The 23524-nt window shown below is 43.5% G+C and overlaps 1 protein-coding gene and 1 long non-coding RNA gene across 2 annotated transcripts in view; both read left to right on the forward strand.

The window, feature by feature from the left end:
- Positions 1 to 646: 646 nt before the first annotated feature.
- CAMK1D (calcium/calmodulin dependent protein kinase ID) overlaps positions 647 to 23524 on the forward strand; it is a 234724-nt gene continuing 211846 nt past the window's right edge. The window contains exon 1 of the mRNA XM_075765542.1: positions 647 to 1010. Coding sequence (XP_075621657.1) covers positions 919 to 1010 — 92 coding nt within the window. The 5' untranslated portion in view covers positions 647 to 918. The remainder of the gene's footprint in view (positions 1011 to 23524) is intronic.
- Positions 4891 to 21156, forward strand: LOC142603698 (uncharacterized). The gene is made up of 4 exons (XR_012837596.1): positions 4891 to 5573; positions 6677 to 6950; positions 10100 to 14964; positions 15190 to 21156. It is a non-coding gene; the product is annotated as an uncharacterized LOC142603698 (long non-coding RNA).

Genomic DNA, 23524 nt, shown 5'->3' on the forward strand with positions numbered 1-23524 from the left:
CCGGCGCATCCCGGCGCATCTCGGCGCAGCCCCGCGCAGCGCCCGGCCAGGCAGCACGGCCGCTTGTGGTGTGGCTTTTAATTTTTTTTTTTTTCTTTTTTTTTTTTTCCCCTCTTTGCTTTCCCTCCCCTCCCGTTTGACGTGCGCGGTTTTGGTGCAATGCGAATTATCTCCAGTCATTCAGTCAGGAGGGGCAGCGCCAGGCAGCAGAGCAGCGGCGGGGCTGCCTCCTCCTCCCTCCTCTCTTCCTCCTCCTCTTCCTCCTCCTCCTCCTATTGCCATAACAACCGCGCACAGCCGCTACACCCGCGGAGCCGGCGGGGCTGCACCGCTCCGCACCGCACCGCGCCCGGGAGGCTCAGCATCCCACGGGGCCCCGCACGGGGGGTGTGGGAGGGGGAAGAGAAACAGTGACCTCCCTCTAAAAAAAAAAAAAAAAAAAAAAAAAAAAAAGAGAAAAAAGAGAAAGAAAAAAAGAACAGAAAAGGGACTTTTTCGCGGGGTGGGTCTATCAGGGACCAAAGTGACCCCAAGACGGGGGGGGGGCGCGCAGCTGCTGCGCGGGGCGCGGAAGGAGGGAGGGACGGGGCAGCCCCGCGAGTGACTCCGCGGGGGGGCGCGGAGGAGGGGACAGGAGGGAAAGGCGGGGGGGGGGGGCAGAGAAAGTTGGGAGGAAATAGCCCAGGAAAAGTGACACTCGCGGAGCCCGCCGGAGCACGGAGGAAATAAAAGCGGCGGCGGGCAGGAAGTGTGAGGAGGAGGAGGAGGAAGGGGAGAAGAAGGAGGAGAAGGAAGAAGAAGAAGAAACAGCAGCAGCAGCACCAGCAGCCGCTGCCACCGCGGCAGAAGAGAAAGCAAAACCCGCACGCCGGCTCGGTGCCGCCCGGCCCAGCATCCGCGGGGCTGAGCGCCGCGGCCATGGCCCGGGAGAACGGGGACGGTGGCGGCTCCTGGAAGAAGCAAGCGGAGGACATCAAGAAGATCTTCGAGTTCAAGGAGACGCTGGGGACGTAGGTGACGGGGAGCGGCTGGGGGGGAGCGGGGGGGGGGGGGGGCGCGGAGCGGGGCGGGCGGTGCTGTCCCTTTCCCGCGGGGATGCGCGGGTCACCCGCGGGTGGGTGCGTGTGTGGGTGTGGGGGGGTGTGTGTGTGGGGGGGGATGCGTGCGTGTGATTTTCGCGTGTGTACCCATCGGTGCCGCTCCGCTCCCCGCTTATCCATCCGAGCAAGAAGTCAGGGTGATGTGGAAACACGGAGAAAAATGTAACTGTGGGGCAGGAGGTGGGCTAACGTGCACCCCCCACCTCCCCCCAAAAAAAAAAAAAAAAAAAAAAAAAAAGGAAGAAAACTCGTGTTTTAAAATGTTCATAGAATGAGGAGACGGGGAAAGGCTTTTTCTTCGTAGTGCAACTGTAAATAAATGCGGTCTGACTTGCACGCTTTCCCCTAAAGCCGATGGCTGCGTCTATTCGTGGACAGACGAGCAGAAATAATCGGAGTGGATTGGGTGTGTTTTAGCTACGACGCTTAACTGTTGTTGGGGTTTATTTCTGTTATTTATAGTGGCGGGGCATAAAGATTAGTAAAACGTTAGAGTTTTTTTCAGAAGGCTGAGAATAAACATGCGCAGATGGTGCAAGGGAGCAGGGTGCAGGCTGATGCTTTTTTGGCTGAGCAGAGAGTTTTATTTTCGTTAAAACAAATTTTCGCTTGTAGGATATTGTAGAGGTAGAGAGCGGGGAGTGCTGAAGGAAATCAGCATATGGGCTGCTGTATGTATATACATTGTAATTAAAGTTCAGTTGTATTGGGAATGCTCTTCGTTGCTGTGTCCTCCCCTCCTTAAATTGCAGCTTTAAGCATGTCTCCAACCAAAGTGTCGTTAATCCCAAGTAGTGCTTTTCATACTCTGCGTGCCACTTCCAAAATACGGTTGAACAAGTTTCGACTGTAATATTTCAGTTTCTTTCTGCTTCCAAGGGAGGGCTCTCTATAAACAGAGTATTTCTGGTTCACGGGCTCACGGATTTCCTATGGACAAACTGTGAGTAAGAATCAGGCTTGAAGGTGGGTCACGCAACTCCATTGCGATGAGCAGATAGCGTAGCCCCCCAAAAACCGCTGACTTAGCAACTGAAATGAATGTCTGCCCAGGTCTTTGGAGAAGCAAAGTGCAGCCTAAGAGCTAAGTGTTACAGAGTATTCTCATCACCTTCATGGAGTTTTTGCGGTCAGAATTTCATGCCAGGACAGACATGTCCCTGCTTGTCACCTTAGGCGTGCGGTTCCCTTCCTCAGCAAAAGGGTCTGGGGAGGAACATCTTAATGCGAAGGGATTCGTTAGAGCAGCAGGACAGTTTGCTGTGGTTTCCATTACACAGCTCTCTTATTATCTTCCTGGTGGTGTATGAAGCCATCTGCAAGGGTTAATTTGTGCCACTGAAGAGGTCCAGAAAGAATTAATGTTGTGGCCTTGATCTGTATCCCGGTGACGTTAATGGGAGCAGGGGTAGGTCCCAAGGAAGGTAAAGTTGGTCAGAGTTAATAGTTATGCATATTAGCATGGCTGTTGCAAATTAAATTCATTAAATATAGCCAATTAGTGTCTCGAACTATTAACTATTGTCTTAGCCTCACAGTTCGGTTAGTAAGTCCTTTATGATGGGAGTGGAAGATGTGAAGTTTTTAAACTTGATTTAACAGTCAATCTAGAAAGTTTTAGAAAATTAAAATAACTGGATTTCAAACATAGGCCTGTATAAAGAAACTAGAGCTGTTTTCTTTTCCAGACATAGGCATATTAATTATGAATGTATGTGCATTTAACAGCCTACACATCAGTTGCAGTCTGGTTGTGCGTTTCTTAATTTTGCAGAGCAGGCTGATAATTAAAGACTTGAATCTGAGTTTTGGTTCTGTCCTTGGCCGCCCACCAGCACAGCACCTGCAGTTCCTACCAGCTCTGGTGTGACTTACCAGGGTGTGAAACTTCTAAAAAATTTAGGCCATCACTGTGCGAATCATTAAAGTACTTGTTCCCTTCCCACTGAAGGCGATGAAGGTCGGCCTGTTCGCGGACTCCAGCAGCAGATGCACAAGAGTGCAGGAGTCCAGATGATAGGACACATTCTTAGTTATTGATAGGAAAGTATTTAAACAGGAATTAAGCAAAAGTCTGAATACCTTTACAGGATCTGGACCAAAATGCTTTCCTCTGGCATTATTTAGGAGCAGGGATAAAATCTCCTTTGATCCCTCCTGCACTGTAATGCTGAACCATGTTGGACATCCATCGGTTGATCTCACCACCTAATAGATTTTCCTCTAGAATGGATGGGCTTGGAGTGAAAAACTTGGCGTCTCAGATGAGGTGCACTGGATTAGTGTAGTAGCTGTATTTTGCATTTCTCTGCCACCTTCCATTTCAGGATGCCAAAGTACTAAAACCACTTTTAACAGAAAAGCAGCCCTTTTGCATGCAGCAGTCTTAACTGCCTGTGGTAAAATTGGTTAGAGAAAGAAATGCATTAAACCCCCAAATCAGGGAAGAAAGTGAAAGAGAAACTTTAAAACCATATTTTATTTCAAGTGCATTGATTTGTGAATGTTAAATCTATGTGTATACTCTGTTAATGATTTGTTCTCTGAAAGGAGGCTTTCATCTGAATAAAAGCTTTTCAGCAGATCTTTAACACAGGAGAATTGAAATTGGTGGAATTACTAAAAAGATCCTAACTCGGTTAATCATTATATCATTTGGGCTTCAAGGAACCTCTAATGAGTACCCAACTCTCTCTTCCAGAGCTGCGATTAATTATTTACATGTCCCTGTAAATCATGTCCAGCCACATTGATACTTAAATAGGCATCCTGAATTGGATGTCACCTCCAGATAGAAGAAACGAGCCTTTTCCACGCGCAGAATTGGTTTCTTCAGTGGCTGAGGTCTGATGTCTGCTCAGTGCTGTTGGGCGTTAGTGTTTTCCTAAAGAAGTTACCAGCAATGCAGTGGCTGGCTCAGCTGGTACCCAAACCTGTATTTACCCTGGTCTGTATTTACACACTCCCTAAGCATGTGCAATTTTAGTCTGTGGCTGCAACCTCTTGGGTACCAGCGTGTCAAAAAAATATTTTGGTAATATTAATCAATAAAACAGAATATATCACATATAAAATATAAATATAGAAAATACATTCAAAATATTATTATATAAATATACATATATAATGGTCCTGATCCGTTCTTGAGCTGCTTCATTTTGGCAGTGCAGGTCCGTGTAGGACTGCAGTAACACGCAGTGAACCACACTCTGTATGTGCAGGTTCGGTGGGCGCCTCTTCCAGAAACTGGACCTGTTCACTACTGAGCCATTGAAAGTGAAATTACAGAGCCCGAACAAGTAGCTAGGAAGTAAATTTACACAAAGTAAATCAAGGATAAGATTAAATCATAGCAGTGGGCCAGATCCTCAGCTGATGCAATTAAGAGTCCCTTCCAAGTCAAGACAGGTAGGCTTCAGGAAAGAAGAGGATCTGACTAACTGCTTCTCTTTTCAGTTTTCCACAAATTCACCTATTGTAGCTCTACTAAATATGCAAGCCTGCCTGGAGAGGGGGATTTCTGCCCCAGCCCTTGAGAGATGTGAAGTTTCACAATAGCAGAAATCTGATAATAAGATGAGTGATCACCAAAATATCGTTTTTTCTCCATATTTAAATAAATGCCTTATGTTTAAGGCATTTCAAAACTCAGATCTTGACATTCCAGGAAGTAATAAGGTACACCATGTCATCCACCAGCCAAATAGGAAAGCCTTCAATCATTTGGTCTACCTAATCGGATCAGCCCCGCATTTCTAAGGTATCTGTCATTCGGCCTTATTGACGTTAGACTTATGATGAAGTTATCATAATTAGAAAGGTTCAAGCTTAGTAACTATGGAAATACTGGTGCTGTCCTTAAAAACGATGTGGTGGATTCCTTAAAGTGTAGTAATGATAACATAAGGAGTTACAAGGATATAGCCATAACATAGTAAGAGCCAGGTGGGAAGACAAATACACTTCAATGATGTGTCCAGTACTTTCCTAAAATACAGTACAGAGAAAACTTATGGGCTGTTCTGTTTTTCTCAGGGGCTGTACAATAATTTTTGGTTCATCTGTGTCCTGTGTCTCTTCCATACTTTTACATCACTTGGTGGGCTCCTGGCGCTTCGTGACTCTTCTGTGCACCCATACGTGCTTGTTCGTGCTGTGAAATGCAGTCACTCCATGTCCTGTTCTCACATCTATTTTCTTTCATGCACGCGCGCGCACACGCACACACATATATTGCACACATTGTCACAAACTCTTATGCACCGTCTCCTGTGTTTTTGTCCTCTCATGTCCTTCACGGTATCTTGCCCTGCACATAGTCTCACACTGACAGTCTTTTCATGAGCAGGTCCACCTCACGTTCCCATCTGTTGTTGATTGCTCAGACCTTCATGGGAGGACAAGGCTGATGGAGGTGATGTCCCTCAGGCCAGGCCTTCAGCCTTGACTTCCGCCATTGAGAAGATGCTGGTGGTAAGGACAGGTCTTGGCAGAGATGCCCCGTGCATTTGAGTTGCTGTGTAGAGAGGAGGTGCTGGAAGGTACAAGTAGGCTCAAAATCTGGTTGTCTCTGGTCAAAGATCTTCCCTTCTCATCAACTGGGTGCCAAAAGCACTTGTGTTAGATTCAACACAACAGGTCATCACTGTTTAGCCATTTAACTTGAGGCATCATGCAAATTACTCAATTGTTTTTCCCTTCTGATTTTGGACATTCTCAAGAGTTAAAGAAACATGTTGATATTTGTGCTTCCCCTGGCTCCATACCCCCTGTGAAGATTGAAGAGTTTGTCTGATTTTCATATTTCTGCTGAAATTACCGGCAATTTCTGCCTCTCTCTTACGACACCCCAGTGAGGCAGCAGTGGCTTTGTTAGACTGTTTCATCTTTTTCTGTATTCAGTATTTTCCTTTTTAAAAAAATTACATTAAAGAAGCATTTCACAGTAAAAAAATATCTTCAGGGAAGAAAATACAGGGTCCCAAAGGGCTGAAGTTAAGGCACATATTTTCAGGAGGAAGATTAATCAATCACTTGGTCAAATGATGAAGCCAAGTGGTTCTCATCTCCTCTGGGATGACTTGATGAGAGAAAGCCTTTTGCTGTCTGAAAGCTCTTAGGCTTCATGCAGGAATCACCAGGAAAGAGCCTCTTGGCCATATTTACAGAAGAAGATGTTTCATGGTCATTTCTGACCTTGAAATCTGTAACTCTGGGAATCTTACCGTCAAGACCAGATGGGGTTAAGGGATAATTTGTGCTAAGGGGTGCATGGTACCTACAGCATCTGTGGGAGGAGGAGTGAAAGCTGAGGTCCAGGTATTAATGTTTAACTTAATGCTGTGGAACAACTCAGATGTTTTGGTTTGGGCACTCTGTATAGGGCAAGCAGAAAAATACTGTTAGGACTCCTTTAAGGTGACACATTTGCTTTAAACTAAGTAATCCTGTTTGCTATCATATAGCATAGTTTACTATCCAGTGTGTTCTTGGAGGCTTAAAAATAATGAGTCCCTACTATTTGCAATGTGAATTGTAATATCTTGTAATGTAGATTGTTTGTCTCCCTTGAACAGTTACAGAAAATCACAGGTTTGAGCGTTCAGCTGGAATAGAAATGGGAAAAAAGAAAAGCAAGATGGCCAACGGTTTTAAAGGCTGATGGAGAGGACTGGGGAAAAAAAAATCTGCAGCCATTGGTGAGAAGGGATTTCTGACAGCTCTCCACCCATGGTTAATGGGTGCTTTTTGGACAGTGCTCGTTTGGAGCAACAGTATAAGATAAAGATAAATTTTCTTTCATGGTTTAAAAATAAGATTCCAAAATGCTCAATGATCAAAGGCTTTCAGGTAAATAATTTTGGGGACACCCAGTTTGCTGTAATGTTAGCTCACATATGTGCTCACGCTTCCTTCACGAGCCTTATTTTCTACTAGTTTTGATGCCTTACCTCTTTTTACCCTGTCCTGTCTCTTTTTCCATGGCTGCTGTCTTTCAAGTATGCCTTTGTACTGCCCGAGCTCCCTGCTGCCAGAGGATACCTGCTCACCCGCCTGCCTGTGCAACCAAGAAGTGTGCTTGACCGGCAAGGTGACAGCAAGCATTTGGGTAGGGTTGGAATAGGGTACTTGAGCTTTTTTCTCCCTGTTTTTGCACAGTGCTTAGCACAATGTGATCCTTGCCTAGGCTAAAACTCAATATTTCTACTGCTGAGTACCTCAGGATAACTAACGCCAACGCCACAACTGCTCTTAGTGCAGATGTGAGCTGAAGGCAAAGCACACCTAAAAATATTGGTATTATTTGTGAGCCACAGAGGTAACTGACACCCTAAAGATCACAACCAGCAAAACCGTGAGCTTCTGAAGACCTGGTGTAGAGGTAGTGGATGGAGCTGAACCCAACTCTTTGGAGTCCGATAGTAATCCTTTAACCAAAAGTCTATTCTTCCCATCACAGCCACAACACAGTGGGTGTGAGAGCCTTCTTCGCCGCCGCTCCCGCCATCTGGAGCAGCCTGTCTGCTTCCTTCACCCTCCATCTGCTTTCACATAGGAGCTGAAATCTCTCTTTATGTATTTTTTTCCTTCCTTTTTGTCTCTTTTTCTCTCTACCTCTGTGACTGACCTCAATTATTTTTGTTGCCCCACACACACAATTCTCCTGACTACGTGCAGAATATCGGTTGGAGTTATTTAATCCTTTCAAGCATCCAAGGATAAAATTAATATTGAATAAAGTTGTATTGTTTTGGTTTGCTTGACAATAACAAGCATTTATAATAGGATTCTGAATTTATTGCCAGTAATAGTATTCACTTAACGGGTGAGTCATAGTTTATATTCATGATTACTTAATGGGACCTAATTTTCTAGTCATTTTTGATAGCATGAAAACAAGTTGGAACTAAACGGGTGCTGTTAGTAAACAGGTAATGAGTGAAAGGAGGGATAAAAAGTTCCTTGGGGCAACGATCTGTCATTTGCGTTGGAATTCAAACCACCTTGCATTTCAGCAGTTTTCTGTAAATAATAATTAACGACAATAACAATAATTTGCAAACATATGTATGTGATTGGGCTGCTCTTGAATGACAAATAGCTTAGCAATCTGAATATTTCTCTTTTCTAGAAATCACACTGTTCGTTACAACCTTTCTACCAAATCTTAACACTGATATGTTTTTTTTTTTAATCTGACTCCTCAGTTCCTACAATTTTCCTCTGAATGTTGTGTCAATCATTTTTAAAAAGAAAAATATAAATAACAGATTGTTAATAAACTTTTCAAAGCCCTTCACTGATGTTTTCATGTTGAAAGCTGTGTATTGAGTTTTGTGCCAGAATTACTCACCAAACAGATTGTATATGGTTAAATCAAAATAATACTTTTTAACAGAATTTCTTGGCTGAGTTAAAAAGCTATTTTTTTTTTTTTAACACTGCGTGTGCTAAGAAAAAGCTACTGGGAAGCTCTTTTTTGGATCTGATGTGTGTAGAACAGCTGAGCACAGAGCTAGAGATCCTCTGTAACAATAGATCACTGATTTTGCTTGCTCTTTTCCTGGGCAATATCGTATGTCACATTTAAAATATCAACAGCTTTGGACAAGTGGACTATATAACCACGAAGATAGTTCTTAAAGTACCTTTTTCAAAGGTCGAAAGGGGAAGAAGCGCGTGAGAGAAAACATGCTGACTTAGATATATTGAGGATTTATTTTGATTTTTGTTTTTGTTATCTTATATTCCCAATTGGAGATAAACTAAACAGTTTCAGTTTAATTATGGTTTCCAGGACGAATGAAAAGGAGCTGCTTTTAACGATGCGAACGAACGCGAGCATTTACCGTCGGCAGCAATAGGGTGCAGCACCATGGCATCTCCCCCCAAACCCTTTGCCTTTGCAGTCTTTCTGCTCGCAGTGGATTCCACTCATTGTCCTGCTTATCTTTACGCTCTCCCTGATTTAGGTTGACTACTGGAATGTATGTTTTATCAAGCCCGAGCATCCAAAATTTGGGAATTGCAGCCAATACTCATTTGTCAGAGTACAGAGGACCTAGAAATTTCATCAGTGGCTGATGGGAGTGGAGAGAGGTTGGGACCTGTGGGAAGTCTGAGGTCTGGGAGCCTTTAACCTCCGTTTGTCTGGTGAGGGTTGATGTGAGAGTTTGGACAACGCGTGTGAGGAGAATAATACAACCCTTGTTCATCAGCAGTGGAGCGGGAAGGTTGCAGGTCTTCCCAGGAGCTCCAAAGAAAGGATTCCTCAGACGTGGCAGGTATCATCTCCCTTAGAACAGAACCACCCGGTGCTGCGGAGTCATTCTGTAACGTTGGCGTGTTTTAGCTGAGCAGCGTGTTTAAAGACTGCCTGCCGCCCTGATGGCATGTGCGCTTGAGAAATGTGGCTGTGCTTTTCCCACCAGTTATGTTACTGGTCGCAGAAATGGCCAGGCTTTAGTGGTAATACAAAATAAAACCACATAACTGGTCATGTTAATTTTAAATATTTGCAAAGGTTGAAAAGCCGGTGTGTATTCAAGGGTTGGACACTAGCAAGTGAAATATGAAGGATCTAAGATATTTGGATTCTTATTACAATTACTTTTATTGGCCTCAAACGAGATCAGGCACTGTTGAGCTAGGAATATTACAAACACCAGAGTAAAAGACTGTTTGTACCCAGAAGAACTTATAATCTAAATAAATAAGACAAAAATGCTAACATTGTTTTTTTAAACACGAGAAAGTGTGTCACTTGTAAACCCAGAGCTGAGCCTGAATCTCAGCTCCAGCTTTATGCCGTGGACTCTCCTGCTTCTTTTAATAGTGGGCACCGTGTCAGCAGCAATGAGGTCTTCAAAATGTGTTTATTAATATGTGATTCACCCAGGTTCATCCTGTATAATTGTTTTTTACTAGTTAAGGCTTGAAGATGCTGTCTGTATGCTGTTGGTAACAGCGCGGGCACTTTATTGCTGTGCTGTTTCTAGGTGCTCAGAGGAATCAAGGTCTTCCCAGAGCTATAAAGAGCAGGAGCAGACCAGGCGGTTCTCAGGGCAATGTGGCATCGCTCCTAGCAGGATCCTGTCCTCCCATCCCGGCTTAAATAATTCAAGGGACCAGGCTTCAACCAGGCTTCAACTTTCCAGCCAAACTCATTAGCTCTGACCCTGCCATCCCTCCTGTGATCCGCAAAGGCTGAAATGAGGGAAACTATTGGATGAAAAACTGTGGAAAAACCAAAATGACATAGAAAAACCCAAACAACATAGAAGGGAGCTGGGTGGAGGGGGGGACGGGGACAAGAGCACTTAGAGGATTTGCGGTGACGTGGAAAACTCCTCTGAAGAAGGCATAGGTTGATAATCAAATTCAGCCGTAGCTGAGAGAGACTGCCACAGCATCCCTGAGTAATCCTTCGCTGTTATATTGAGTTGGCTTGGAGATTTCCTCCCACTGCTCACTCTTGTCTTCTGCTGCCTCTCAGCCTAAGTAAATCACTACAATATGCCCAGCCATGAAGCCTGCAGCGTTTTGGAAATTTCAGGCACAGCAGAGTGCTTGATGCGTGTTGTCAATGGCAGAAGATGCTGTGAACATATTAAACTTGTTTCGTGCTCCCTACCCTGTTTTCTTGCACAGTAGCTGAACAAGTTCAAAGGCTTCGTCTTTTACTTTGGGACATTTTGTAGTTGTGGCCTGAGATGTCTAAAAGACTATCTAAAGCTCTGGGATCATCGTCAGCCTCACACCTCTGCATTAATGGAATTTCTTGCCGTAGGGGTGTAATTAATTTGTTCAAGAGATGCAACATTTTTTGAGGGAAAATCTGACACAGCTGAGCTTCTCCATGGGCTGCTGATGATCATCATTAAAAACACCACCTCATTCTCTGAGTCCAAGTCACAGTGTTTTAAGACACCTTCTCTAGCATAATTACATAGCAACCTGAATATTACAAAGCAAACAAGTTCTCCTTCCCAAGATAAAATGCTCCCAAACTTAAAAAAAAAAACCAAAACAAAACCAACACTGAAATCCCTACTAGCAGACTGCTGAACACAAGTGCCCTTCTTTAGGGAGCAATCAGGGAAGAAAATAACATGTGGCTTGTTAGCCAAGTTGCTTGATGCACCGTGGGAAGATGCTTAGATAAAAACATTTATGGAGCAGAATAATGTTGTGACTCCTGTTGGCCAAATTACCCAGGCACTGGGGGACAAGAGGAATAACTTAGAAAGAAAGGGAATCTCTCATGTCATAGATTTGACTCATGGCTCATGCTTTTTAGGAAGCAGGAGGCTGTATATGTAGAATTTGTGGGAGAATGCACTGGGAAATGAGCTGAAAAAAACCAGGGTTCTCAAAAGCATGTAGACACAGGACATGCAGGTACTGCAGGCTGCAGGGAGGCTTCTGCTCTTGGGTCCATTAAGGTGTATCTATCTGGAGTAATTTTACTGACTAATTTTCCTGGCTGTAGCCATATAACTGTAATTTATGTCATGGACATAAATCCTATGCTCTTAAGAGAGAGATCTTGGGAAAAAAAAATCTTGCAGAGCTTTGTAGGCAAGTCCATAGAATGAGTTTCTCTGACGAATCTTATATTTTTAATGGAAAGAAAATAAAGTGATTCTTGGATTCCTGAGTGGCAGCTGAGATGATTTGTGCTCAGATAGCAAACGTGTGCCCTTCTGGCACTGCTGAAAGAGAACATAACAAGTACTAAACCTGAGAGCACGCTTGTTCTGCAGGTCAGTGGAGCTGCACTGGGGAAAAGCCAAAAGGGAAAGGTCTGGGGCAAAGCAGAGCAATGGGACTCAGCTACAGGTAAATGCCAAGAAAGACTCTTCTAAATTGGGTGCTTTTATCATAATTGACTCTAGAGACAGCTAGGTTCCCCTGCTTGTTCATAGGCATGCTGCAAAAATTCATAGACATGGCTCCTTTGGACAGCAAAGCTTGTACGCTGCACCAGGCAACGCTTAATCATCTTCAACCAAGGGCCACTAAAATGGCTGTCAGCTTCAGTGCCGTTGTTTGCTCTGGAGATGGTGTGGTGCTGTCCCATCTTTATCTTGCATTGCTATGTGGTTATGATGAACATGTAGGAGCCCTTCATATGCATATAAATAGATAGAGTGTCTGTGTGTATATATATGCAATGTATATATACCCACACATTAAAAATACTATTTATGTGGCGATATATATATAGTGATATATAGCGATATATAGTGCTAGTGTCTTGCCACGCAGCATGTTGTTTGGCTTCATTAATAAATGCATAGAGAATGACCTGTGCCATTTGGTAAAAACTGTTTAAGAAAGAGCATTGTGAACATTGTTAATTTATTCTGTAGTTTGAATTTCTCTTCATATTTGGGTTGCATATAGGCGATGGCAGGAGGGTTGTGCTTGTTTATATCACCTAAGCTTCATTATCCTTAACGAAGGGTCTAACCCGAAATGCAGTATCAGGATATCCACAGAGGTGAGGAGGTATTTATCCTTGGATGCAAACTGGCTTTAGCTGATTTCTAAATGCCTTTGTCTATGCAGTGACTTCTTGAGAGATATTTTTGTGATGCCTTGTTGTGTCCTTCCATCTACTGAGACAAGACCTGGGTCCAATCAATCGTTCTGTGTTTCTGGTCATGTTCACCAGTCAGCTGCTTTCAGTGATGGAAGGGGAATAGTGGCTTTTCCCCACACTCTCACCTTTAACAGAGATGACCTTGGTCGTGTTCCACAGCTGTTCAAACATGTGGTGTTTGACCTTGCTTAGCTTCTGAACGGAGACCATGGAAATCTCTCAAAGGTGGGAGGTCTTGACTTCGTGATGCCCCAGATCCCCTACGGTCCTCTAACTCCATTTCTGAGACACTTTTGGTAGGTCCTCTTAAATACTGGATGGAAAGTACTCACTTTGCCTAAGACTTAAACAGAAACTGTGTGGTGCCCAGTTGTTCATTAGCTCATGGGGGAGAACCCAGTCAAGTAAGAAGTGAGCATGATGGTCCTTCCTTCTCCTCTTCTCCATCTCTGTGTTACCTCTGCTATGCTGAATCACCACTTTGTGTCTCCTGTTCAAATCCCATATGAACCCCTTGGTCGGGTGTGGTGCTGTGGTTGCATCCCACAGGTGTGCACAGCTGGGAAACACAGCTTGAAGATACCAAAGTGTCTTCCTTTGGGTCAGTTAAGGGCTTTATTTATTTAGATAAAGCTCCCTTCACGTGAAGAAACAAAGCAGATGGAGTATCTTAGAGCTTTTTGGGTGCAAACTTGACCACGCCAAGAGGAGGGTGAATTAACTAACATTGTGCTTGATATTAGGAGGTCTCTCTCAGATAGCCCGTGAGGGATTCCCCTCCACAGATGGGCTGGTTGAAGCATCTTCACTGACCACACTTAACTCCGGTCTACACCACTGCCCACAGGGTGATGGCAACTGCTTGTTGCCCTCTGCTATAACACAGTTATGGGTTACAAAGTGGTGTCAATTAAAAATCCACCATGCTAATGTCATTATGGTGGTGGGTGCATTAGTTTCTGTAATCAATTCCCTTTTCTGCTATTATTTAAGCAATACCCCTAGGGACAAAACAGTGGCTTAGATACTCTGCTACTTCAACACTCAAGGCAAAATATAGAAGAGAAGGAGAGTAGTAAAAATATTGGTAGTAAAAATATTTAAAACCCAGTTTTGACTTTGGAAGGTGCCTGTGAAACGTCTTCCTAGAAGTCTCCTCGTGCGTTGGCTTAGCGCCCTGAATAGATCTTCCTGAAGTCAGAGGGTAGCACACAAAAGTACGCCAGGCCTGTTCCTCTTCTGATTTTTCTCTTAAATCATTTGTAGCAGCACAAAGTGACTGTAAAATTCTGCCTTTGATGTGCACAGCTTGGAGGTTTTCCTTTGGGAGTCAAGAAAAGCCTGTGCTACTCAGCAGCACGCTGGAAGAGCAGCATTTTATGCTCCTTATGCTCAGGTTTCAAACGGCAATATAAAGTTACAAGGCTGTGGAGAAACAGGTTGCAATTCCAGGACAGAAGAGGAAGGGGCTGAACATGTCCCACAGGGTGGTTCGCATCTTCTGCCAGCCCACTTGTTTGCAGGGATGTGCTGTGAATTTATTTGATGAAACGATAGAGGTTAAAAATAGCCCCCCTGAAAAAGGAGGTGGGGGAAGGGAACAAATACAAAGTAAAACAAGTTTTATTTCTTTTCATTCCATAAACACTATAAATCAGCAGGGAAGTCAGTTACATTTTTTTTTTCCCTTCTGTCTTGCGTCGTTAAAAAATTATCAGCCCCTACACTGAAATGGTTTGCAAGAGCCACTTCACCAGGAACAATTTCTGATTCAGAACAATAAAACATTGGTAGATGCCAGGTTGAATTCATGTGTCAGCGGTTGCTGAATTCAACTTAAGAGCTGTAAATGGAACCAATCATCATTTCTTAATGAGATATATGAGAACAAAGAATCACAATGCTTAAATAATCTGTCACATCTCTATCAATGCTGCTTAAGCAATTATTCAGTTTGTTCAATGGTTTGACAAGGTAACATGACAAAATCAATTTACAAAGCAGATTAAATATAAATATGCAGTGTTTTTATTTTTTTTTTTTCCCCTCAGGAATGTCATTCTTAAAGCCTTATATTTTTTCTCCTTACAATCCCTACCTAGTCATCTGTTTTCAGTGGTACTGCTTGGATGAAGTCCTGCATAGCCCACAGTGACATTATTCACCAGATCATTTGTCATTTATCCATCTCTGGTCTAATGAGACTGTCGTCTGGGCCTTCGCAAAAATGAATGATGCATTGCTCCGATATAGAGTGTAAGTATGTTTTTCACATAGTGCTAAGGCTATATTTTTCCAGGGTCCTTAAGGAAGACTGGCCCTCAGCCTTTATTAACACTTAATGTAAATCTTTCTGAATATTTTACTCGTTTGGCAGCAAACGTAGGATAAACTTGGTATCCTAGGAGCTAAATAACAAGCGTTGTACACGGAGGTGATACGATCATCTATTTTAATACCAGACCTTTCATCATGTTGCAGCGAACTGTGACTGGGACGGTCCCGTCCCTGTTTGTTGCGATGGGTATCTGCAGCAAACCACCGATAACAAGAAGTTACAGGGACCGTCGCAGTGGGCACTGAATGCCATCTTCAGCAGCAGGAGTTCACCGGTCTTACCCTTTTCTTCCATAAATAAGTCCCCATCCTTCGAGTGTGCTCGGGTAGCATGGTGTAATACAGCTGTGGCACAAAAGATGTTATTTTTCCCCTCTATGAAATGTTTGCATCTCTCATCTTCTCCATGGAGAACTCAAGGATGTAATATTTTTGTTCTCTGTACAAATATCTCTGGGATTCCCTCAGTCCATTTGTGTTTTATATAGTCTAAAAGATGCCATTGATGTACCTGGCTGCATATCTCATTACGCCTCTAACTTTGTATGCCACAGGGTTCTCGACGGAGATGTCATAAACAGCTTTCAGAGAATTGTGAGCACTTTTCTTTTTATTTCAGACAAGGCAACAGGGTTTCCAGCAGCCTTTTAAACAGTATTTCTTAACTTATCGTTGCCATATGACTCCCATTACTATAATTCCTGAGCAACTCACAGTCCTTACAAAATCTGTGATACTGAAAACTCGTATGTTTATATTTGTGCTACATTTATGCATGACATATGGACTTCCAGTATCTGGTTACTCAGTTTCTGCTCAACATCTTGTATTTTCTGGTGACTGTTGAAGAATCTGAATATGTACAGTATTTCCTTATCTATTATTGGTGTTGCTGCAGCCTTTATCTTGTGGTTTGTTGGCTAACCGTCAGATACTCATGGCTTCATTAAGAAACAGATGTACAGGTCTACACTTTGTTTTTGTAGCTGCACTTTTGACATATTGTAAATGTCCTTAATTGATTTTGTTCAGGATAATACCATCTGCTGGCATCTGTTTCTGCTGTGGCTCTTTCTGAATACTTGTGTGTGTCGTGATCTATAAGGACGAATTGCAGAGTTTCAGCAAGGTATTATGTCGATTTTTTTTTCTGAAATAACTGAAAGCAGAGTTTAAACATTGGACACTCTTATATCTACATAATTTATATATCTAGATTAATACAGTTTATTCCAAAAGGCATGTTTCAGGCAAGAATCAGGCTCTGTGTCCATGTTGGTCTCTCTTAATTTATTGTTGGTGTGTCTGCAAACGTATCAGAGCTCCCAAACTGGGAGAAAAGCAGCCTTTGGATTTATATTGGGCTGCCCTTGATCATGGAGGAAAGTGGAATAAACTTTTAGATCTGCCTGAAGTCTTGACATGAAACTCTGCCTAACAAACAGTCAAGATAAGTCATCTTTAAACATCACTTACTGTATCTGTAAGGTTGATGGGCTTCTTGTCGGCTTTTAACACAGCAAAGTGTGTTCTGATATGAAGCTTTTGGTGGCAAAAGCAATACTGGACAGGCACTGGATGAGATGTCTGCTGAGGATGCAAGTAGGAAAGTGCGTGCTGTGTCACAAGAGTCCTCCTTTTTGTGTAGCCCACTGTCGTGTTGGGTTTAACTCTCCATCCTCAGCTCGCTCCTTTTTGTTAGATGGCATCAGCATTTATGGTCGATTTTATTGCAGTTGCCATGTCCATGTCTGAACTGTGAAACACAATAGAAATTCCATTTCCTGGCACTGTCTCTGGCCATGACAAGTGCAGGCAAGCATCAAAAAGTATCTAGGTCAGGGTTTATCTGTAGTGGCCTAACTCTGCTTCCAGTAAAAATAGGGAGAGTTGGCCTTTGATGTTGATGAGACAGCATTAAACCAATTTTAAGATGCTCATGGAGTCTTTCCTTCTCTTTGCACCACTCATATGTGGTGGTGATGGAGGAGGAGTAGGGTCATGCAGGGAAATGAGAGTCCTCCAAATACCATTGAAAACGTGGAGATGGGCACGCTTAGTGCTTAGTGTTTTAATAGAAGTGGGTCACTGGCCTGAAATACCTGGTGTCCCAGCAGGGCTGGATTGTCCTTGAGCTGGAGTTGTCTTTGTGGTACTTCATACGGGCAGGATTCAGTAGAAAACTTAAATATGGAGGACCTTCCTGGCTGTGCATGTGTATTACAGCTCACATGAGGGTAATTGCAAAAGCACAAGTTCTCCTTTTACTTTGCCAACCAGTTTCTTTTGCCCAGTGTCCTTGCTGTTGCTGTTCTCCCAGTATTGGTACCCCAGTATTGGTACCCCCATATGGGTACCTGCAGCTAGTCAAAGGTCAAGAGTTAGACTTTGTAAAGTCAGGAGCTTTGGAGATGATGTGGACTAGTGGTAGAGACAATGATTGGGTGGAAGAGCACTATCTAATGATTTGGGAGACTTGGGTTTCACTTCTGACTGTGCCACTGGGCCTTTTTATGACCTTGGGAAAGTTGCAGCACCTTGCTGGCCTGGTTTCCTCATCTGTCAGTCACCGACCTACTTTGTAACTCACTTTGAGATCTAACTAATTAAAGCATGCTATGTGAGATGTTCAAAATGTACTATGTAAGCTGTTGTTTTTGTCATGGTGATATGGTAAGAATCTCCCTTGCTGTCCTTAAGGTGTATCTGAGTGTGTTGGGAACTCAGCTGTGATGCTGGTGTTTTGCAGATGATGCTTTCTGTGGGACATGTTTCTGGAAGAACCTGCTCCATTTCAAAAACACCAGTGACTCCAAAAAGAGATGGACTGTCCTCCCTCAAAAACACTAGAAATAGTACAAGAGAATAAACCCAACTGAAATGCATTTTGTTTTCTGAAACTGTTGTTATCGTTCAGTGTGCTGGGAGTCCCAGCAGGGCAGAAAGACCTTCCAGAAATGTCTTTGAGCTCTCAACTCCAGCCTGCTGATGGGTTTTCCAATAGTGTTTCACTAGTGGATGGACATTAGGGAGACAACTGGAAGGAACTGTGAAGCTGCAAGGCAGTTTTCCCCTCCCGTACAATCCAGGTTATAAGTGGGAATCAGAAAATAGCAGCAGTTTTAGCATCACGCTGTCAACAGAGTGAGATTTGCAGAGCAGTGGATAAGAATTTGTACTGCCCTGAAGAGCCCTCTGGTCATAAGACAATGTGGTCTTGCCTCAAAGATACATCTGTAGTATTAGTGATGTGTTCATTATCAGTTAATTATATTTTTAAATGTCTAACAATATTTGTGCCTCTTGAAAATCAGTTCAGTAACTGAAGTCAGTATGGTGAGTAGCCACGGCAACCCTGAAGCGATAAGCATTTTGAAACACCTTCAAAAAAGCAATTAAAGCTATGCTAGGAATGTCTTCATTTCCATGTCTTCATGCAGGAAAAATGGTACCTGTGAGATGCAGCAGGAATAGAGTTGTGTTTCCAGTCACCTCAGCATTATATTATTTTAAAAAGCCTTTTTGTAGGCAGAGTGCATTCAGATTTTTTCCTCTGGTTCTCGAAAAAAAGAGTAAAGTTCGTGCATAAATTGGAAAGCAAGCTTTCATTTAAGCTGCATGATTTAGATCTGCTGGTGAAGGCTGCTGCTGTAGAGCATTTGGCATTCATCAGAAAAATCTCCAAGTCTAAACAGTTTTACTATGCGAAGTTATTTAGTTGGAAGGTAAAACACTCTGTCTTTTTCCACTTTGAAGAACAATGCCAGCTGATGGATGTCCTGTCAAATTTCTCTTAAGCTCGCAGGGAAGGTGAATAGCTGTAGGTCTCACTCTTCAACCTCTGGCTGCTCCAAGCAAGGAGCCCTGATGGAAAAGGATGCTCAGCCGGGCCGTAGGTAGGAGAGCAGCCGTGCTCGAGAAACCGTGTGGGTATTCTCAAATAATGGGATGCACGAGGTGTGATTTAGCAAGCCACTGACGTCTTCCTGAATTAAGGTCCCAATATTTGGATTTTTCCATTCAGATTTTATTAGCACAGTTTTTTACTACTTACAAGACACTTCCACTGCTCCACTAGCAAAGCATACGATGTGGCACTTTTACAAGAGCGTAGAGATTTTCCTGAAGTGAATTTTCCTTAGTGATTTAAGGAAAATCACAGTTCACTAAAACATTTATTAAGCTTCAGCCTGTTTAGTGTATGATTAATTTGCTTATGCATACTGCCATGTGCGCTTATCCCCAAGCACATGGTAAAGTCCTATTAGAGGTGTGAAGTCAAAGGGACTTAAGCAGGAGCCAAAATATTAAGTACTTTTAGTTGTTTTTCTGGTAGGTATGGGCTGCTGAAAGGTGACCACAATCCTTTTGAGTGGTTGTCCTCCATATTTCTGTACATTTCTACATATTGCAAGGGACCAGCTTTGCAATCCCGCCCACAGTTCATTGCAGCAGCCGTAAAACCCCACATTTTTGGGTGGGAGACCTCCCCAGCCACTGCAACTGGGTAGAATGGGAGCTGTGGATCAGCCCTGCCGAGACACTGATGCCAACAGGAATTACCACTGGTTTACCCGAATGGGACAGCCCGAGCTGTGGGGACGGCGTTGCAGAAGCAGCTGCATGTGCGGGGATGCCTGGCCCTTGGTGTCCCATGTCCACCCAGCACTAAGCTGCAATGAGGGTGAATCAGAGCCCTGCAAAGTCATTTTGTAAAACATCACCACAGAAGTATCTTGGCAGGGTGAGAGGGAAAATACTAGCTTAGCATGCTGTTGATACACCATAAATATTTTTCTCGATTCCATAAAAACTGCAATAAGGGAACACCAACCTTCATGAAATGCCCTTTAAAATGCAGTACAAAAACTCAGTATATTAATAGGTTCCTCTTTAATCAAGCAGTCCTTTAAAAATAAAATAAACTCTGAGTGCTCAGAAAAATAACTTTCCTCCATTACAGGCAAAGGAAATGCGTTGTTTTTTTTCTTTTTGGATAGCTTTAGCTTTTCTGGGAAGAGGACTTTAGCAGAAAGAATAACCCAAGGCAATAAACTGAGCCTTGAACAAAAACAACTTCTTGCAAGTAATTTGAGTTTGTTCTCATCTGAGACTGATGAGATTGTATAAAACTCAGTGGTCTTTCATAATCTTAAGGAAATACAAGAAAGGACACATTACCTCTTCACCTTGTGTATTGCAGGATCTGCAGAGTCTGTGAAAATACTGCTTTTTCAGATAAATCTGCTGTTCCCCAGAATTCACTGTTTTTTTTTTAAAACAGTAAAGAGGCTGGGTGGGATTCACTGCACCTACAAGGGTTGGGTACATTTCCCTAAATTTAGGCATTCAGTGCCATTTGGGATGTTCCAGGGTATCTAAAACAGCCACATGAAGCCGGCAGGGGTGACACTGGATGTGCTGGAGATGGGCACCTTGTGGGAGCTGAAAGTTGAATGGATTAGCAGTGAGGGTCTTAAATGGCATTAAATGGCATATAGGTATGGGATACCTATAGGCAGTTCAGTAGCATCCCTGGACACTGACATCTGTGTCCTGAGAAGAACGGAAGAGCAGAGTCCTGCAAGACTGAGGGGGCTGGTGGAAACACCATGTTGCTCATCTGAAACCAGTCCAAGACTGACATAGACCAAGAGTCATTGCATCAGGGTGGGGGAGCTGATCTACTGGTTTGAGGAGGACTGAGCTGGGCGAACACTGTTAGTAATGTAAACACTGCCATAAGGGTTTTTTCCTGCCAGTTCACAGTCTTACAGGTGAGAGTAAACATTTAATAGCTCTGGTGCTCAGTTACAGGTGATTAATTCATCTGAAATTAGGTCAAAGGTACCTGAAACTGGGCCACCTCGATCAACAGCCAGTTTGAAAATGTAGGTACGTGATTTGTCTGTATTCACCCATGAGAAAACTGGTTGTGTTTCATGTTTCTGATCTTGCAGCACGTTGCTGGAGCTATTGCTAGGCAATTAAATTAATGGCATTTTGGCTTGTGCAGGATTGGGTCCCAGGGACAGGTATAGCAGCTTCTTCTTTCTCGGTTGGATCCATTATGTAAAATCTTCCATTAAATAACGCTGGCAAAAGTAAAAATTATTTTGGTTGGGTCTAATTTCATTCTGTTCACTTTTTTTTTGTTTCACTTGCCAGATTTCTAATTATCTCTGGAAACTTGAGATGACCTTTTTCAGTCCTCTGAGGGTGGTGGTAGCACAATTCTCTCCTTGGATTTGGTACAAATAAGACATTCCTTTAATGTTGGTCATTTACAAATAAGCTCTTGCAAAGAAAAAGTAAAACCACAGACATCCCCACTGATACCACGTGGTCTGTTTTCCTGAAAACCCTCCGTTATGAGAGCTTCATACCAGGTTGGTAACCCTGCGTGTGATCCACTTCTGCCCTGCAAAAGCGGCGTCCTCAGTAATTAAACATTAACTCTACCTTTGCTTGAAAATAGCTGTCATCATTACTCTTTGCAGTTGTGAGATGTTTTTCTTCTTTGTCTGCGTACTGATTTGTAAGCTTTTAAAGCACATGTCTACTCTTTATCTCAGTTGGTATTTACACTGAGAAGTCATTTGGATCCTGCGATTTCACGTCAACACGGCCAATCTGCTTGAAATTACTTCTGGGTCATTATGCAGAAAACTGGGAATTTTTTTGCTCCTGGTTTAGTGGGTGATGGAGGAGCCTGTTTTCTGCCTTCACATGGTAAAATCGGCAAGAGGGGAGACTCAGCTGGCCAAGCATGGCTTCAGCTGGGTGTTTCTTTAGGGAAATGTGGGTTTTGGCAGAGGAGGGTTGGAGGAGGTGCGGGTGGGTGGGACATGGAAACTCCAGCTCTGTAGCGGGTGTTCTTCAGCTGCGTTTTCTCTGAACCATCCTCCAGCTGGCAAAATCTCCCTCTCACTGCAGCCAGGGGATGGTCAAGCGCAGGAACGATCACTGGTTTTGGTTCCCTGATGCCCCACTGGCTTTGAAGTTGTGTTACTGTTGTCCCTCTCTTGCATGGAACCTTGCTGCATTGGTATTACGCTGCCTGGGGTTTGTGGACGGTTGGTGGCCAGAGGGTGAGAACACACAAAAATTGGAAAAACAAACCCACAAACCCCCAGCTCTAGCCAAATAAAACCAGAGGGGGATAGGAGAGTGTGGGAAATGTGAGTCATAGTTGGCCATGCTGAGTTTAAGTTGCTTCTTAGGTGGCTTTAAGGGAAAATCACTGCACAAAATGGTTTTGTGGCCTGGGAAAAAAAAAAAAAAAAAAAAGAAAAAAGAAAAAAGGAAAAAAAAAAAAAGAAAAAAAGGAAACAAGGAAAAAAAAGGAAAAAAAGGAAAAAGGGAGAAAAATACATTTGATCATTCTTGGATTGCAGAAAAGTGAGAAGCACTGATCAGCATCCTCATTTCCAGGGCTGTGCAAGCTCTGACCACATTGTTAGATGGTTTCCAGTGCAGGGCTGGCCGATGTCCAGCTGGCGGGGAGCATGGCGAAAGATCTCCCGTCTGTCTGCGACACACCGCACAGGTGCACCGCACACCGGTCGAGCGCAAACTCCTCACTTTACAGCACAGCCTACTACTGAAATGGGAAAAAAATTATCATTCTGAAAGACTAGAGGAAAAGCTCTGCCAAAACACAGCGTCTGAACCCTGTAGCAGAGGTCATGGATCCATAGGTCCTTCTCTCCGTAACCCAAGCTCAGTCACCCTCTAGACATTTCTTGGGAAGGTTTAATTCCCATAATGCGAGGCTGGGGAGCGTGGACAGCTTAAACGTGTGTCTTTTAAGCAGTAGCAGCTGAAACAAAGAAATAAAGTTATTTTCCAGATTCAGCAGTAATTGCTGAGCACTTCCCATACTTTCTGCTCCCCTGTCCAAGTAGGAAAATTTCCTTTAAATCTGGGAAACTTGCATAGTGCAAGTGGCAGACTGCATACCCTGGGGAATTTGTGATGATTAAGTCCAAAAATGAGCCTGCTGAAGTCTTTTGTAACATTTAGCAAGGCAGACGTGAAGTGACGGGCTGGTTTTGCAGACATGATGGAATTAGAGGCTGCAAAATCCAGCCTGCTCCTGAGTCTCCTGAAGTTTGTGAGCAACATGTGAAGAAGACGGGATCTATGGGTATCTTCTACATGGCAGTCTTTAAAAAAAATACCAACTGAGTAATTTTCACCATCTGTCAGTGCTTGCCTTTTGCCATATTTTGTATTTCTTTCTTGCACAGGCGTGCTGAGCTATCGTGGGTTGGGGGCCAGCGCTTTGGTGGTGATTTGCTGTTTGTCTCCCCTTGACCAGGAGGCAGCCCTCGGGAGGGTGATTGCCTCGCTCGGCTGCGTGACAGCCAGAAACATGCTGGTTTTCTGAGGTCTTGATTTTTAACCCGACCAGCAACAGCGGGGATTGAATTATCTGCTCGGGGAGAAGGCGGCTTCGTGCACCGGCCGCAGCACT

Source organism: Balearica regulorum, chromosome 1, assembly GCF_011004875.1.
Source record: "Balearica regulorum gibbericeps isolate bBalReg1 chromosome 1, bBalReg1.pri, whole genome shotgun sequence".
Taxonomy (NCBI): domain Eukaryota; kingdom Metazoa; phylum Chordata; class Aves; order Gruiformes; family Gruidae; genus Balearica; species Balearica regulorum.